The 16,741-nt window shown below is 42.2% G+C and overlaps 1 protein-coding gene across 2 annotated transcripts in view; it reads right to left on the bottom strand.

Moving 5' to 3' along the window:
- QPCT (glutaminyl-peptide cyclotransferase) overlaps nt 1-14,891 on the bottom strand; it is a 28,667-nt gene extending 13,776 nt beyond the window's left edge. Inside the window, exons 1-3 of one of the 2 annotated variants that reach the window (XM_025354864.1) lie at nt 14,593-14,891; nt 6,932-7,078; nt 2-280 (exon numbers count right to left, since the gene is read on the bottom strand). In XM_025354864.1, the coding sequence (XP_025210649.1) occupies nt 2-280; nt 6,932-7,078; nt 14,593-14,712 (546 nt within the window). In that variant the 5' untranslated portion in view covers nt 14,713-14,891. The remainder of the gene's footprint in view (nt 1; nt 281-6,931; nt 7,079-14,592) is intronic. The other variant, XM_025354866.1, reaches the window with a different exon arrangement.
- Nucleotides 14,892-16,741: the final 1,850 nt, after the last annotated feature.

Genomic DNA, 16,741 nt, shown 5'->3' with positions numbered 1-16,741 from the left:
CCTTTAAGGAAAGGAGTTTCTTGTCTAAGGCACGAGCGAGTTCCAACATCATTGCACATGGCACAGCTGAATCAGTGGCTCCTACAAACACTCTGTTGTCCCAATGGGAAAAATACTTGGAGTCATAGTGGCAGGCGAGGACCAAGTGTCGTTTAGCAGTGGGATTGAGGGTGCTGATGATATTTGAGAAAGACCGGTACCCATAGGGCGTCTGACTCAAGAAGGTGTCTATTTCCAAGACCCAGTCAGCCTGAAGCCTCTGAATTCGCTGCATGATGTGCTGATCAAAACAAAAACCAAAAATTTAGATCTAAACAAACAGCTTTCATTTGTTAACTGTGATTCTAAAACTTTAAGTAGTGCCTTTCAAATTAAAATTGCAATACACGCTTATTGTATTAACAGCAATATTATTGCAATTAGTAATTGCTTTGTATTGTTATCATAATTAATAGCATTTGTGCTGTTTTAAGGAGAAGCTAATCCTCTTGCCCCTCCCCTAAACTTCCCCTTACTAATCAATCTCAACCAGTTGTTAATATTAACCAAGGTTAACAGTTTGATGCAGATCTTTCGACATATCTTCTCCTTGCTTATGCAAACCTACAGTAGCACACAAACACATATATTTGGCAGAGGGGCATATGTTTTTATAGGAAAAGAATCCTACTTTTCACATTACTCTCCCCTTGCTTTTCTCATTTAACAATATATTATGGACATGTCTACGAGTCAGGAGATAGAGATGCAGTTTGGTAATAGTAAAGTACACTTTTAGTATTTCTAGGAGGCTACAAAGGCATGTTTGAATACTTAAGTAAACCAGCATCCTACAGGTCTCTATCTCTAAGCTCTTCAAAGACAAGAACTGCAAATGGTAGCTCTTTCTGTCCCAAGTGCATAACATATGTCCAAGTCCAGCAAATGCTTTATATGTAGTGAACACGAATAAAAGATACTGATGCTCACCTGCTAAGGATAATGTAGAAAGCTCCCATAGCTAGGGGGTGGTTGGGGTTATTTCAGATCTCTGCTCACTCTAAGAATTAGTAAGCAACCCTGAACCATAATAACATATCAAGCAGCTTTCCCTCTGCACCCAAGGCAGGTCGAGACGTGCTGCAAATGCTGGCAAATAAAAAAGAGAATCTCTTTCCCCATCTCTGCTAGCCACCTTGAGTCTTATAAGGCAACATAGTGACTTACAGAAGAAAGCAACAGGTGGGGAAAGTAGCATCACTTCAGGAACTAGAAGTATCTTTTTAAAGAATAGATAGAATTTGTGATGTGAGAAGTTATAGGTGAGTTCATTGCTGGTTCATTTGCCTTTTCCCATCCTTATTTTATCTTGGCTTCACTTTCCTATGTTCCTTGTTTTTTTTGTTTTGTTTTGTTTTGTTTTGTTTATTTTGTTGTTGTTTTTTAACAGGGCTTCACTCAGTCATCCAGGCTGAAGTGCAATGGCGCACTCTCAGCTCACCGCAACCTCCGCCTCCTGGGTTCAAGCAATTCTCCTGCCTCAGCCTACTGAGTAGCTGGAATAACAGACACATGCCACCATGCCTGATTAACTTTTGTATTCTTTTTTTTTTTTTTCCTGTAGAGATGGAGTTTTGTCATATTACCCAGGCTGGTCTCAAACTCCCGGGCTCAAGTGATCCATCCGCCTCCGCCTCCCAAAGAGCTAGGATTATAGACATGAACCACCATGCCCAGGCTGTTCCTTTTGTTTTTTTTTTTTTTTCCCCCAAATATCATATACATCATTGTAAATTGCCTTAAATCATTTTTATAAAAAGTCAAACAACAAACTAACATCAAAATAACTGATGATTTGTCCCTCAATTAACATCTAACCAAAAACCAACATTTCAGATCTAAACAGTTCAGATCTAGACAGTTTAGATCTGGGATGGACCTTAAGATGATAAATGAATAACTGGAAATGAATGTGAGAGCTTTTTTTTTTTTTTTCCCTCCTCCAAAGAAATACAGGATTTTCTATCCTAGCCAAGTCCCATGTGGCCTGTGCTCACTAATGCGACATGACACGTAGGCAAGAGCCTCAAAAAAACTGTGACAGGAAGCTCCCAAGGAAAGGGGAATTTAAATAGCGGGAAGACACTGATCCTACCATCAGTCTTGCAAAAGCCAACTAAACAAATGATTCCCCAGCTAGAGACTCCTAGCTTTTAATAGTGGGTGGACTTTGTCCTAAAGAGCATTGTGTATGCAGTACCTTACCTTTTCTATTGCAAATTTACATGCTGTCTTATCACCTCATCAAAAGAAATGTTTAGAACCTTTTTTGAAATCAGCATTCATAACTCTTCACAATTTGTAGTACTGTGCTTTGCTCATAGTAGGCTATCAGTAAATATGGGTTCATCCTAACAGTAAATATGAATTGATTTAATGAGACTATATAAAACTACATGATACAAAGCATTAATAGTTTGAATAGAGAGAAATCACTATGCATCTAACATGAGTTTTTCTGCAGACTATGAAAATGAGTTATCCCTAGACTGTAAAAAAAAAAAAAAAAAATTCCATAAAATGGGTCATTTAAAAAAAAAAAAAAAGCATATACTCCAGAACATCTGGTATCCAGATGATGAAATGCTCCATAAAATGGCTTCTTCAACACCAATTGCAGATTGCAAGCTTACAAAATGAATTGGAATTTTTAAAAATATATCTGTTAGCATTAATCAGAAGTCGCACACAAACTTATTTCTCAACTTGTTACCAGGTCTTGATCATAATTTCTGATGACCTTGTTGACACGAAAGTCCATAAGAGAATCAGCAAATATTCTCAAAAGAGTTTTTCCTGAAGCAACTTTTTTATTTTTTTGAGACGGAGTCTCACTCTGTTGCCAGGCTGGAGTGCAGCGGGGCAATCTTGGCTCACTGCAACTTCCAACTCCCTGGTTCAAGCAATTCTCCTGCCTTAGCCTCCCGAGAAGCTGGGATCACAGGCACGTGCCACCACGCCCAGCTAATTTTTGTATTTTTGGTAGAGACAAGGTTTCACCATGTTGGCCAGGATGGTCTCGATCTCTTGACCTCATGATCTGCCTGCCTCAGCCTCCCAAAGTGCTGGGATTACAGGCATGAGCCACTACACCTGGCCCTGCAACTTTTTTGTTCAGTGTAAGTATTTTTTGTTTATCTTAGCAGCTAAGATAAATCATCTTTATAAACAATCAAATTGGCTGCATAATCTAATTAGTTCACAAATATCCCTTGTTGTTTTGTTTTTGGCTTTCAGACTTAGTCTACAAGTCCCCACCAGAAGTCTCTAGGGGAACTCCCCAAACTACCACTGCTATCATACAAATACCCCTAAGCAGGGAGTACGTGGCTGTGGCAGGGAATCTAAAGCAGTTGCGCTTCCCCAATACCAAAGCAGCAAAGGGCTGGGCCCTCCAGGGGAGTTAAAAAGCAATTCAGAATATAGATCACACTTTGGGTTGCTATACATCTACGTTTTAAAATGGAGAGGAGAGAAAAAAAGAGAGAAAGAGTGAGAGAGATGGAGACAGGGATAAAGCAGAGATGGATGGAGACTGAGTAGAGAAAGAAAAAAAATACAAAGATGAAGATATGAGCACGAGAGAGAGGCTATTACAAAATAGTCTACTTCCAAAGAGTGGTAGGGGGATTTATTCTAGGTTAACACTAGTGAATGATCCTGGGTTTCATTTAATTAAACATAAATTCTAGTTTCCAGGTTCTGAGCAACAATGACATCAGTAGACCGGATTTGTTTGGAGGAAGCTGATTTTCCAGTGTTTGCGCTAAGTCTGCAAACACATCGTCATCAGGATGCTGACTTCTGCCCCCTAAAGACTCAGGTACCTCTTTCCTCTTGAGTGCACCATATATGAGTCCCTCAGGCTCCTCCTCTTAGGGGGCTGGACTGAGGGTGCACCTGGGATCTATGTATCTGATGATATTCAGTTTCAGTGGCTCAGATGCGCTGTGCATCTGTGGGGGATTTTACCCCCTGAAGTTTCTAGTTTGCCTCTTTTAGACAAAGGATATTGCTTGCCCATTTGTGAGACTTTATCATCCTAATTTTTAAGTTTATTATTTCTATCTTATAAATCAATGAAATAGCCCCAAATATATTATCTTCAAATTATTTATTTTACAAATAACTCATCTCCTCAAAATAAAATTTCCTAATAATCCAATAGGCAGCTTTGGGGTCATCAATCAGAGACCAGGAAAACACATAATGTGGGACAGGTTTCCCCCAAAATATTCTCTTTCTGTATAAGAGAATCCATAGTAATGCACATCTTTACTGATAACTACGAAAGTTAATTCACAAACCAATTTTATATCAAGTTTACCCTTTTTTAATATTTGAGGATCTTCTCTAGTTATATCCTTGAAACTCTAAATTATAAAACATCTCATCTAGTGTTCAAAAAGTCCTCAGGAGAAAAAAAAAAAAAAGTTCAATCATTTTTGTTTCAATTCAGTTCTACATGAAAGGATCTAATCTTAGTCAAATTAAGGCCATTCGTGTAGTTCCCTCATAATTACTCTGTCATCTACCTCACTTTCAAAATGAGAATTCCTTTGTCTTCCACAGCGTAGAAGATAGGTCTCTAAAAATTAATGGTAATTTTCTTCTCAAAAAATTCTAAAATGGAATCTAAGTGAGATATCTAACATAGCCATCAGCCAGACCATGCATAGGCAGCCCAGCAGTAGTTCCCAACACATTCTAAAATACTGTCTATAAATTTCTCATTTGCCTCCACCCCCATATGATAGAAGAGAATGTTACTGAAACTTTAGTAACACTTTTAAATGAATATGTATCTTTTTAATCACAACAGTATCTATGTATATTATTTAAGCTATATACTGTCTTCTGTTGAAGCTGAAGATCAACTAGCAATGTTTATTGTGTTCATGGATTTCCAGAGCCTGCAGGCGAGGAACCTCAGGCCTGAAGTATGCATATCATTTCTGGGTATATACAGTGCTCTGGGCAAATGATATGGGGAAATAAAAGAGGTTGAGTTGAATGGGAAGAGTAAGCATCAGAGACCTCGATTTTTTCTAACAAGGAACTGAGGCTTTTGGAAAATGCCAGTTAAGTGCCCTGACCTTCTTTTAAGAAAGTGCTTGAGAGATAAGGCCCAGGCAATATTGTTAAAGTGAATGGTATGTGCCTTACTGTCCAACTTGGGCATAAGAAGATCGAGAGCTGGAGACATTTGAGGGCACGAAGCACAGAACTGATTTCTCCCAGCTCTCCAGTGATAAGATAGAGATGTCAAGCAGATTCTGGCCTCATCACTGGTACAAGTATAACCTTGAGCAAGTTAATTCATATACCTCAACCTCAGATCTTTTTAAATTCCTAACATTGAGATAATAATAGCATCCACACACTGTTGTGAAGGCTGAACGAGATGATCTATGCAAAGAATTCAGTAAAGTGCCTGACCCAGAAACACTGCTCAGTGAAAGTCAGCCATCATCGCTATTATTCTTCTCTCTCCCTAAAGGTTAGACAGAACTAAGGTGCCTGCAGGTTGTCTACTGTCTAATTCCTTGGGAGAAGCCAGAGCTATTCAGATGGAAGACAAGAGACTAATGGGGAGACAGACACATGGATATCTAGGCTAGCCTGAGGGGCAGAGGCTACCCACTGGGTAGAAAGGAAGAGCCCAGCCCGGCTCGGTGGCTCACCCCTGTAATCCCAGCACTTTGGGAGGCTAACAGGCAGATCACGAGGTCAGGAGATAGAGACCATCCTGGGAAACGTGGTGAAACCCCGTCTCTACTAAAAATACAAAAATTAGCCAGGCGTGGTGGTGTGCTCCTGTATTCCCAGCTACTGGGGAGGCTGAGGCAGGGGAATGCCTTGAACCCAGAAGGCGGAGGTTGCAGGGAACCGAGATCGTGCCACTGCACTCCAGCCTGGGCGACAGAGCGAGACTCTGAAATCGAAAGGAAGAGCTCAAGAGCTGGGCACCTGGGACTTGCAGTTCTCACTCTGGGCACAGCAGTGGGTGCCAAGGTCTTTTGCCTGAGGAGTTTCAGAAGAGGATGTGAAAGGCCAGTCCCATTCCTTCCCAAGTGGCCCCTTAAAAAGGGGTAGTTTGAAAAAAACAGATATTCAGAGGTGAGGTTTCAGATTGCTTAGGAAGACCGACATTAAAGAGGCAAAGAGACATCCAAGGTCTGGCCCAGCTTATTCTACCCTCCACGATGGTGGTAAAATCAATGGGTCTTGAAATCAGTTTAGTGGGTTATGACCAGCATTTTTTTAAGAACCAATAAAATAGAACTGACAATATCGCAGTAAAATGCAAGTATAAATAAGAGTATTTTTCATGGAAGTTTTGTTTCAGTTAAATATACTAGTACGTTTGTGGGTATAAAATGTAAAATCCATTTTTTTTACTTTCTGTCAGAGTCAGAAGTTTGAGAAGCACTGCCCTGGAGAAATGTAGCTTATCACCAGCCTTAACTCTCCCTCCAGGGAGAATACAATTTCCCTAAGGCAAGTGATGGCCTGATAGTACAATGATACTCTTGGCCCAGAACCTTCAAGCAAGGACTCCCTAAGGCTGTTGCTGTTCATTGCGTAGGATTCAAGAAAACTTGGTTGGGAGACTACAGGTGTGTAACTGAATGGTTAAGAGTTAAGGACTGTGTAATGTTGTACCCCAAATAGAGACTTCACACATAAACTACTGACATTAACATGTACCACTTAGTATTCAGAACAGACACGTACTCTCAGTCGTTTGATTTTTCTTGGTTGACTATTTGGTGAATAAGGAGATGACAGATCTGAATATTAGACACCTCAGAACTTCAGCCATAACACTATCCCCCATGGGAAAGCAAAGTATTCACACAACCTTGAGGTTTATGTCCCATGTTCTCACCTGACGAGCAGCGTAGCTTCCAGGGGATCCCGGGTATCGCTCTATCAGCAACGGCTGTAAGTCATTTCGCCACATTTCAGAGATACTGGTGCCTTCTGCAATTTGCCGAAGAGCCGATGAATTCAAAATGGCTGGTTGGTGATAATTCTGAGGATTCAATGAAATCATTTAACTGGCTATCATTTCATAATATGTTTAAGACTCTGACATGTTTGCAATTAATTGCTTAAAACTTCAAGATAAGGGAGAACTTTGTGTCAAATTAGGTAAATTAAACTACTCAACTTTAAAATTGGGCTGTTAGGGCCAGGCACGGTGGCTCAAACCTGTAATGCCAGCACTTTGGGAAGCTGAGGCAAGAGGACTGCTTGAGCCCAGGAGTTTGAGACCAGCTCTAGCAACATAATGAGACCTTGTCTCTACAAAAAATGAAAAAATTAACTGGGTGTGGTGACCCATGGTGTGTGCCCGTTGTTCCAGCTACTCAGGAGGCTGAGGTGGGAGGATTGCTTGAGCCCAGGAGGTCGAGGTTGCAGTGAGCTGTGTTACTGAGCCCTCCAGCTGAGCAACAGGAGACCCTGTCTCAATAAAAAATTTAAAAATAATTTTAAAACCCAACTGTTAGCCTAAGTAAATCTTACACAGTTTAGAGTAGGAGTAGTCAGGGAAGACTTTATAGATGAGCCACAAATTAAGGGGTCCCCAAATTTTAATAGGATTTTAATAGCAAGCCTAATTCAAAATTTTATAATGATTACATGTTGAAATTGTAAATTTTTGATATATTAGGTTAAATGAAGTATATTATTAAAATTAATTTTACCCTTTTTCCACTTTTTTAATGTGGCTACTAGAAAAATTAAAATTACATATGTTTCTTTCATAATCTTTTTTTTTTTTTAAGCTGGGGTTTCTCTCTGTCACCCAGGCTGGAGTGCAGTGGTGCAATCTGGCTCACTGCAACCTCCACCTCCCAGGCTCAATCAATCTTCCCACCTCAGTCTCCTGAGTAGCTGAGTCATTATTTCTTTTTATTATTTTATTTTAGATGGAGTTTCATTCTTGTTGCCCAGGCTGGAGTACAATGGCATGATCTTGGCTCACTGCAACCTCTGCCTCCTGGGTTCAATCAATTCTCCTGTCTCAGCCTCCTGAGTAGCTGGGATTACAGGTGCATGCCACCACGCCCAGCTAATTTTTGTATTTTTAGTAGAGCGGGGTTTCATCATATTGGTCAGGCTGGTCTCGAACTCCTGACCTCAGGTGATCCACCCGCCTCGGCCTCCCAAAGTGCTGGGATTACAGGCGTGAGCCACCATACCTGGCCCTGAGTCATTATTTCTATTAGACAGTGCCAACTCAGATGATTGTTGCAATTCCTTTCAGCCTGAGATTGGTGAGTCTATAGCCAACTAAATAGTAAACGTTTTAACTTCAATTAAAATTATTTTTAAATTCCATTAAAGTTCACATAACATTCAAATTTGTATTTTGATGACTTCACACATACCGTATATTCTTATGATACTGGTAATGATGAACCATTCATTCATTATATGTTTATCAGGCACCTAATAATGGAATGTGTTACTCCTCCTCAACAGGAAGAGAATAATTGATCCGATGACTCCTTCCCTAAGGGGAAGGATGAGGATGACATAAGAATATTGAATTATTTGGAAGGCAAAACAGAAGTTAGGGGAGGCCTAGTTTATAGTTCCTTTCAGGACCAGCGTTAGTTGAATATGTTTAAGTAGTCAGGCAAGTATTTTCATTCCATGTGATCCAGTCCATGTGACTGGTGTGAAACTGGACTTCAGATAATGCTTATTGCCTAATTACTTACACTCATCTACACTCTGAGATGGCTGTTTACTCTCCAGTACTTACCATGCAAAGAGGCTATAGGATCAGACAGACCCTCTCAACTCAGCACCCCACCACCTACTAGCTGTAACTCTTTCCAGGTTACTAAACCTCAGTAAGGCTCAATTTCCTCATCTGTAAAACAGAGGTAATAACACCTGAATCCTAGCGTAACTGGAATTAAGTGAACTAACATATGTAAACTGCCATAGTAAATATTCAATGTATTAGTTATTATTTCCTTCTATCAAACACTAAAGAGCCATAGAATGAATTTTAAAGTTGGAAAAGCCACTTAGAGATGCTCTAGTCTCCAACCTCCTTCATTTATATTTGTGGAAACTGAGATTCATAGAAACCAGTTGACTTCCTGAGGCTGAAGGAGAGTTATAGATAAATCCACAAAAAGATCCCGTCTGTGGATTTCCAATCCCACGCTAGTTTTACTCTGCCTCACTGTATCATTTATGCACTTCCAGTTTATTCCTGAATATTGATGGTGTGCCTGAACATCAGAAGATTTCTGTTTGTTTATTGGTAGGACATTTTTAAATATTTTCCTTGATAAACTTGTCAGTGCAGGCTTTAAATCCCTTGGTACCTCCAGCATCTAAGTCCTCATGCCAGTTCCCAAACAGCAGTTGGAAAAAGAAAGCTGAAGCTGAAGCTGAAGCTGAAAGACAAAGCAATAGAAATGTGCCAAGGGATAAGAAGAATACGGAGGCAAGAGGTCAGAAGACTTCCACGGTTAATTATTACTCAACTCGGCCAACAGAAGCCTGTCTGGTCTCCCCTCTCACCCTTGCTCACCATGCTTCGGTCACCCTGGCATTTGGCCAGGCCTCAAATGCTCTGAGGTTATGCCCTCATGAGGCTTTGGCGTCTGCGGTGCCTTCTGCCTTACAAGCTGTTTCCCTTCCTCTTCACCTGGCTAACTCCTGCTCACTTCAGCTTGCAGCTTGGAGGCCACTTCTTTGTGTGTTTACTTGTTTGATGTCTGTCTTTCATACAAGACATCAGCTCCATAAGGGCTGGAACTCCCTCTCTTTCTGTTGCTTACCTCTCTCTCCCACACAGGCCACACAGGACCTGGTTCATCTTGAGCATTTGATAAATATTGGGCAAATTAATCAAAATAGCTATCAACAGATGAACTATCTTTCCAAAATTATCTTTGCTAAGACTGTATTTATATAATAATAAAGGAACGTGGGCATTTTTCTGCATTGTAAATACCAAATCAGTTGAATGCACAAGCAAACATAAAGACAGAAGAGACAGGTGGCTACCTGGTGCCATGGCCAGGAAGTGCTGTGGTTCAAAGTTATTGGGCTTTGCTCTTTTTGAATTTCTGACATTCGATGCTTCTGATGATGAAGAGCTGGGTTGACCCAAGCAGTCACTATGACAACCAAAACTGTTGTGTAAAAAGCTGCTTGACGAGTAGCTCCTTGTCTATTTACTGTCCAATACTCTATCCCAAAGCCCATCTGGTCACTGTGGACAGAAGCTTTCACTCCATGTCCAGAGTGAAACGAAATCACTTGTGTTTAAATAGCTGGTTTCTAGAGGCTTGAAAGAGCTCTTAAGATATTTAAGAAAAAACAGGAACAAAATAAATGCCGCCTCCCCCAAGCATCTCTAACTATAAGAGATACTGTGGATGAAACCTAGTTGGCAAATAGCACCAAAAAATGCTTAATGGATAACTAAAGGGTAAATCCAGCAGACAGGCCAGGCCTACTGATGCTGATGAATCTAAAGACTTACATGTGTTTGCTCCTCAACCTCCTGGGCTCAACCATTTAATTAACATACTTCAGTAAAGAGCCCTGACTCTCCTCGCCCCTCTGGGAGCAAAGATGCCCCTGTAAAATCACAGAGTTAAAAGCTTCCCAGTAACTGAAGGACATATAAGAGGAAACAACCAACTACACTCAGGCAATTACTTAAGCCTTCTATTCATTAAAGCCCTGTGTGGAAAAGCATTTGACTTTCCCAACCTAAATAGCATGCATTCAATGTTTAAGGGGTCTTATGCTCAGAACTCAATAAATATACAAATTTAGGTGGAGATGAGATGAATGAGTAAGAGGAAAAAGCTGGAAAGAAAGAGTGAGCTCAGCAGGGGGAAGGTAACTCAGGCAAAAACAAAGTTGAGCCCAATGGTAAATGCAAACCCCAATTTACTGTAGGGTTATCTCAGTTAAAAGACACGTAGACAATTTTCTATCAGTGCAGGTGTTCTCAGAGGAATGAGACTCCGTTACAGCCCCTGCCTTGTCTTTTCATCCAGACAGAAAGGACAGTAAGTCTGCTCTGAGTGACAAGAATCTTTCAGCCAAAAGTGTGAACCAGATATCCTGAAGCATCTCCTCTAGGCTAATCATGTGGTGCCAGGCCAAAGAGGGTTTTCATTACATAATTAATAGAGTTGGCCCAGCTTGCAAAGGGTTTTGAGGTTCTAAAACATTGAATTAAAGGGAGATCATTACAGAAGTGCGGGCAATGCAAGTCCAGTTTCTATTCTATATGAGTGTCTCCCAGGCAATTCTCAGATTAACACCTCTGTCTGTCTGCAAAGTCAGCTCAATCAGCAGTTATTGAACTCATTCTGTGTGTCAGAAGCCACTGATACTAAAAATTCACTGGGGGAATGGTTGGGAACTGAATAAGACAACATCTGTCTTTTTTTAAATGTAAGCAGCCCTCTACTTAAAAGCAGAGTAGTGCAGGCTTTAACCACAACAACTTAGGGTGAAATCTCAGCTCCCTCACTTATTAGCTGTGACTAGGAAAGAGTCTATATCTGTAAAATGGATCTCATAGTACTCACCAACCAGATGGTAAGGCTCCAAAATGACATTTGGTCTTTCTCTCCCTACCAACACCCAGTCCGCCACTGACTTCCACGTCCCTGCCTTAGAGTCTCCATCGTTGCTTCCAATAGAATGCAAAACAACAATCACACACACACACACACACACACACACACACGCAGAGAGAGAGAGAGAGAGAAATAGAAATAAAAACACCAAAATGGTTAACAGCAATTATCTCTGAAAAGTGGGATTATGGGTGGCATTTGTTTTCTTTTTAATGTATTTTTCTGTATTTTCCAAGTTTTCTAAAATGAGCACATGTCAACTTTATAATTAGAAGACTTCAATAGAAGCCAGACTTTTTAGTTTATTGGAGCTAACATTTTTTAAAGAACATATAAAGCCCTCAAAGGCCATCAGTCATTTGCACCTAAGGAGGAATGATTTAATGAGATTCTGTTTAACAGCTGGTTGACAATGTTGTACTAAAGGAATGGGCCTGTACTAAAGGAGTAGGACTGGTGACCAAAGGGCCTGGGAAAGGTTCAGAAAAAGTAACTCTGGAATATGGATCAACACCCAGAATAATGATGACCTTTAAGCTGCATGAAGGAGACCAAGGAAAGGAGAAAATAGGGAATGTCAGAAGAGAAGGTACCAAAAACAAACTACCTGTTTTGGAGTGCCATTTAGGGTCCACCCCGGCCCAGAAAGAGAGAGTAAGCTCTTCATCTGGCCCTCCAACTTTCCTGCTAGCCCCACACTTTTGCACTACCTGGGCACTGTTCTGGGTACATCAGTCAGGACTCATCTACCATTAGAAAAGCATAGAAGAAGAAAGGAGAGATCAGGGCTTAAGCCAAACCCTAGCTCTTCAATTCGCTGGTGTAATAGTTGTCAAGTTTCCTCATCCATAAATTGAGGATGAATTCACTCATGGGGGTTGCTGTGAAGTTCAAGTGACGTGTGTGTATATATATATATATATACACACACATATATATATATCTCTCACCCCATCCCCAGATGCCAATGCCTCTAAATACACATGTGTGTGCCCACCTGGGAGTTTAACAATTTATAGTATTGTTATTATGGAACAATTGTTTCCAGGTTTCAAATATATAATCAAATCATGGTCTCTGAATGCCACCATAAACTAGAGTTGATCTGCTTTTACATATTCAAAGCCACTGAAAGAGACACACCTTTATTTCAAAACGAAGGAAATGGATTTCAAAATCGATGCTTTCTTTACCACACCTCACCTGTTGGCAGATCAGTGTACCAAGGACATACATCATATGATTAAAATAGTCAGACACCGTAAAAAGTAGGAAAGCACATATATTTTAGTGTGGACCAATTCATCACCCAGGCTGCAAGACTTTATGAAGGTCTACAGAATAAGGGGAGGAAGCTAGAAATTGGGAAATGTGATGGCTGATTGTCATTCGCTTTTAACGATTTGAAAACATTCAGTTTCTCAATGGAACAGTGATCAGAAGCTTCTTAAAATAAATATAAAAGGCATTCGATTAATGCTTTAAAAAATGTTTCTCAAAAGTTAAATTTTCATTGGTTTAAAATATTTTAAGAACCACAGCACCTTTTCCCACCCATAAATACCCCCGCCTACACACACCTACAAATGATCTTTTCAGATTGTTTTTTTTCAGTTTCCATCTCATTTATTCCCTTCCATTTAGATGTATCACAAAGATACTTTTGGTTTGGCTCCATATTCTAGTTTGTAAGGTTCTCTTCCCAATTTCTGACCAGAAAGGTATTCTCAGTGAAGTGAAGAAGGAGAGGATTTTTTTTGTGTCGTTCCACGTTCTTCTTCATGGGCCCCCATGGGAAGCTGTTTTTCTTATAGTAAAGTTATTCTTATGTTACAGACTTCCCTCACTCTCACCAGGTTCCCTGTGGCCTGTGGTCTCCATGTGTAAGTGGGGCCCGCTGTGACCCCTGAGTGGTGATTACATTAGATCCGAAGAATTGAAATGGGCTGTTCACGTACATATACATGTAGCTGGGTGGGAGTGGGCATTCGCCAGTGTGCCCTGTATTTCAAACATTTGAGTAGATACAGGCATACTCTAAGTGTGTAAAACGTCTGCTCAATAACACTGCCAAAGTTTATATCGCTTTACTTTGCTGCTTTTCTTAATATCTCTATAACATACTATTTTGCACTAACATCATTAACATTTGCACAATCCCTTAGCAATTTCATGATTTCAGAACTGTTACACAAGAAAAGGAAGTAATTGTGAACCCATATACTTCTTGCAGAGGGAACTTGCAAATCACTTTTATCCTAAGTTCCTTATATGCGATTTCTACCTACAACTAGATCCATTTTCTCTGAAAATAGCAGGTACCCTCTTTTAAGGGGGAAAGAAAAAAAAAAGTTTTTAAAGAAAGCAGGTCTCCAGTGAAGGTCCTTCCTTCCGAGTTGCTCTTTTTAAAAATCTAAAACAAACAACACACATCCGTCCTGAGACTGTAGGGACACTTCAGCGCCCCAGCAGCATCCTTGGATGAAGCAGCGGGGGAGCTGCGGGCACACCCCCAGGCGCGCCCCGCACCCTGGCGGCCCCGGAGCGCGGGCTCCGCTGGCCTCGCGGGTCCCGAGTGGGCGGTGGCGCCGCGATGCGCCCTCGCCTCCCGGCTCAGCCGCCGCTGGCGAGACACATTTCCTGTGCCTATCAGCACCCCCATCAGACCGCAGCCCAGGGGAGACCAGTGACATCACCCAGCCCCCCTGGCGTCTCCAGAGCAGCCCCGGACCGGCCGAGGCACCCCGGCGAGTACGCAGAGCCCCGACTCCTCCGGGCGCCGGTGCCTGGGCTGGGGACCGCGGCCCTGCCCCGCCTCCCGCTCTGCCTAGGTAGGGCTGGCCGGGCCGGGGGTCCCCGCACCGGACCAGAACCGCTCAAGTACAACTACGCAGAAACAGCCCCTCACCTTCTCCTCTGGCCAGGCTGCGGCACTCGGACTGACCCCCCGGGATGCCCAGGGCAGGGCGGCCACCAGCAGCAGCAGGTGGAGGGTGCCCACGACTCGCCGGTCCCCTCCGCCTGCCATCTCTCCAAGGCTGTCTGGGAGCGAGTTCCCCTGGCCGCTGGCGGTCACGAGCTCGGGAACGCGCGTCCTTCTCCTTCCCTCTTCTCCACCCTTGGGTCGACTGCGCCCGCCTTCCCATCGCCTCCGGGTCGCCTCCCGCCGCGTCGCGCAGGCTGCAGCCCTCCTACCCCGGACCTTCGCAAACCCCGGCGGGGCTGGGCAGCCCTGGGTGACAGACACAAGCTTCCGAATCCAAGGGAACAAAGGCGGCCACTTCCTTCTCTGGGAGAGGATGAAAGGAAGGAAGGAAGAGACATGGAAGAGGCTTTTTATGATCTCCAATGCCAAAACAGGGAATAGAAAAGGGAGGAAGGGTTCACCAGACCCTAGGGAGTTATGAAGTGTTTCCCACAGCTCCTAAAGAAGGGGTGGACAGGGAATCGACGTCTGCTGAACACTGCATCATGCACCGTCCTAGGTGCTTGTCCACCCTTCCCAGATTTAATCCATTAATCCCATTTTACAGACGGGGAAACTGAGACCCCCCCCATAGAAAGCCTGTACTGGAACCTGCAAGGAAAAGTATGACAGTGCATCTTTGCCTTTTGTCTTTTTTCTCACAGATAGTTGCCTTGCCTCACAGAAGACAGACCATCATACTCTCACATTGAAAAGGATGGTCAAAGTAATTGTCTGAAATAATGAGATCTAAAATATTCACAGCGGCTCTGAAGGCAGTCATCTTCGCCAAGGCATGGCCACAAAAGGAAAAGCCAAACACGATTTTATTTACTTTGTAACATCAAAGGTCGTTGTTATCCAGATAATCCTAGTGCGGGAAAACATTTTAGTTTTGTCGGTAGGTTTCTGGTCCAAGCTGTCAGGACAGTGACTTTCACCAGCCTCTTTTGCTTCCACAGTGAGGATCAGGGCTTGGCCTGCTCTGAGTCATCTCCCAGTAACATCTAGTTCCCAGAAAAATCGGAACAAGGACACTGAAGCAGAACCACTTCCCAGAGAGCAAAGATTTGAAGGTAAGGAAGCTGCCAGAAGGCCCACCCACTCACTCTGTCTTCCCAGTCTTGGCTATGAGTTTTTAAAGCGAGGGCTTGCCTGGGAATACACTGTTCTGCCCTCCTCTGGAGCTGTAGGAGAAGACAGGATGTAAATAACTCCTTTCCTGATGTTCACATTTGCTAACCCTGTTCATGTCTGAGAGTTTTGAGTGACAATTTAAATCTCTAGGCTTAAATAAAATTAAATACACCTTTATTACACCCACAGACAGTTCTGATCATCGGACCCCTTCAGAACTTTCTATTGGCCCCAGTTTCAGAACTAAACCACTGTCACATTCCCTAATATATTCCTCTCTTGCTGCCTGGGTCAACCTTGAAGTAGTGCATTTCCCGAGTGGCTGGGTAATAAAGAGCCTTTTTTTTGTTTTGTTTTGTTTTGTTTTGTTTTGTTTTACCCTATTACCTTTATGTCTTTTCACAGTATGGTTCCTATAAGAAAGAGGACATGGAAATAGCAAACCTAAATGAAACAAAATGTGAGAGGTACTATCATGCTAAGTATAAGCAATTCCAAACAAGAAATATAGAAATAAGCTAAAATGTTAGTACATAATGTAATGATGATTTTCTGTTTCCTAAAGTTCTCCAATTTTGGTTATATTTAAGTCAATAAGATGTTCTTACAGTTTGGTATCTACAGGAAGCAGACTCTGAGACAAGAGTTTAACATGCAGGATGTGTATTAGGGAGTGCCCTTGGGACAAACCCCTGTGGGAGGAAGAAGGGGGAACAGGAGAGAACAGAGGGAGAAGTTAGCAGCAAAGCAGGCCCAACAACCTCACCCAACTCCATGGGAGTCCTGAAGCTGAAAAAGACTGTCAAAGTTGTTCCATACTGGGCCAAAATGACTGAGGCCTTATCTCTGCACCTCCATGGAGTGACTTCCTGCAAGCGGCTTTCCAGCCAAAAGAGCTTGACTGCTAGAGGCTGTCAGCCAGCTGGCCTCCAACAGCTGGAGCAGGGTCCTTCCC

This window comes from Theropithecus gelada, chromosome 13 (genome assembly GCF_003255815.1).
Source record: "Theropithecus gelada isolate Dixy chromosome 13, Tgel_1.0, whole genome shotgun sequence".
NCBI lineage: Eukaryota > Metazoa > Chordata > Mammalia > Primates > Cercopithecidae > Theropithecus > Theropithecus gelada.
Note: the sequence above shows the minus strand (reverse complement) of the source record. Positions and strands in the feature narration are given on the sequence as shown.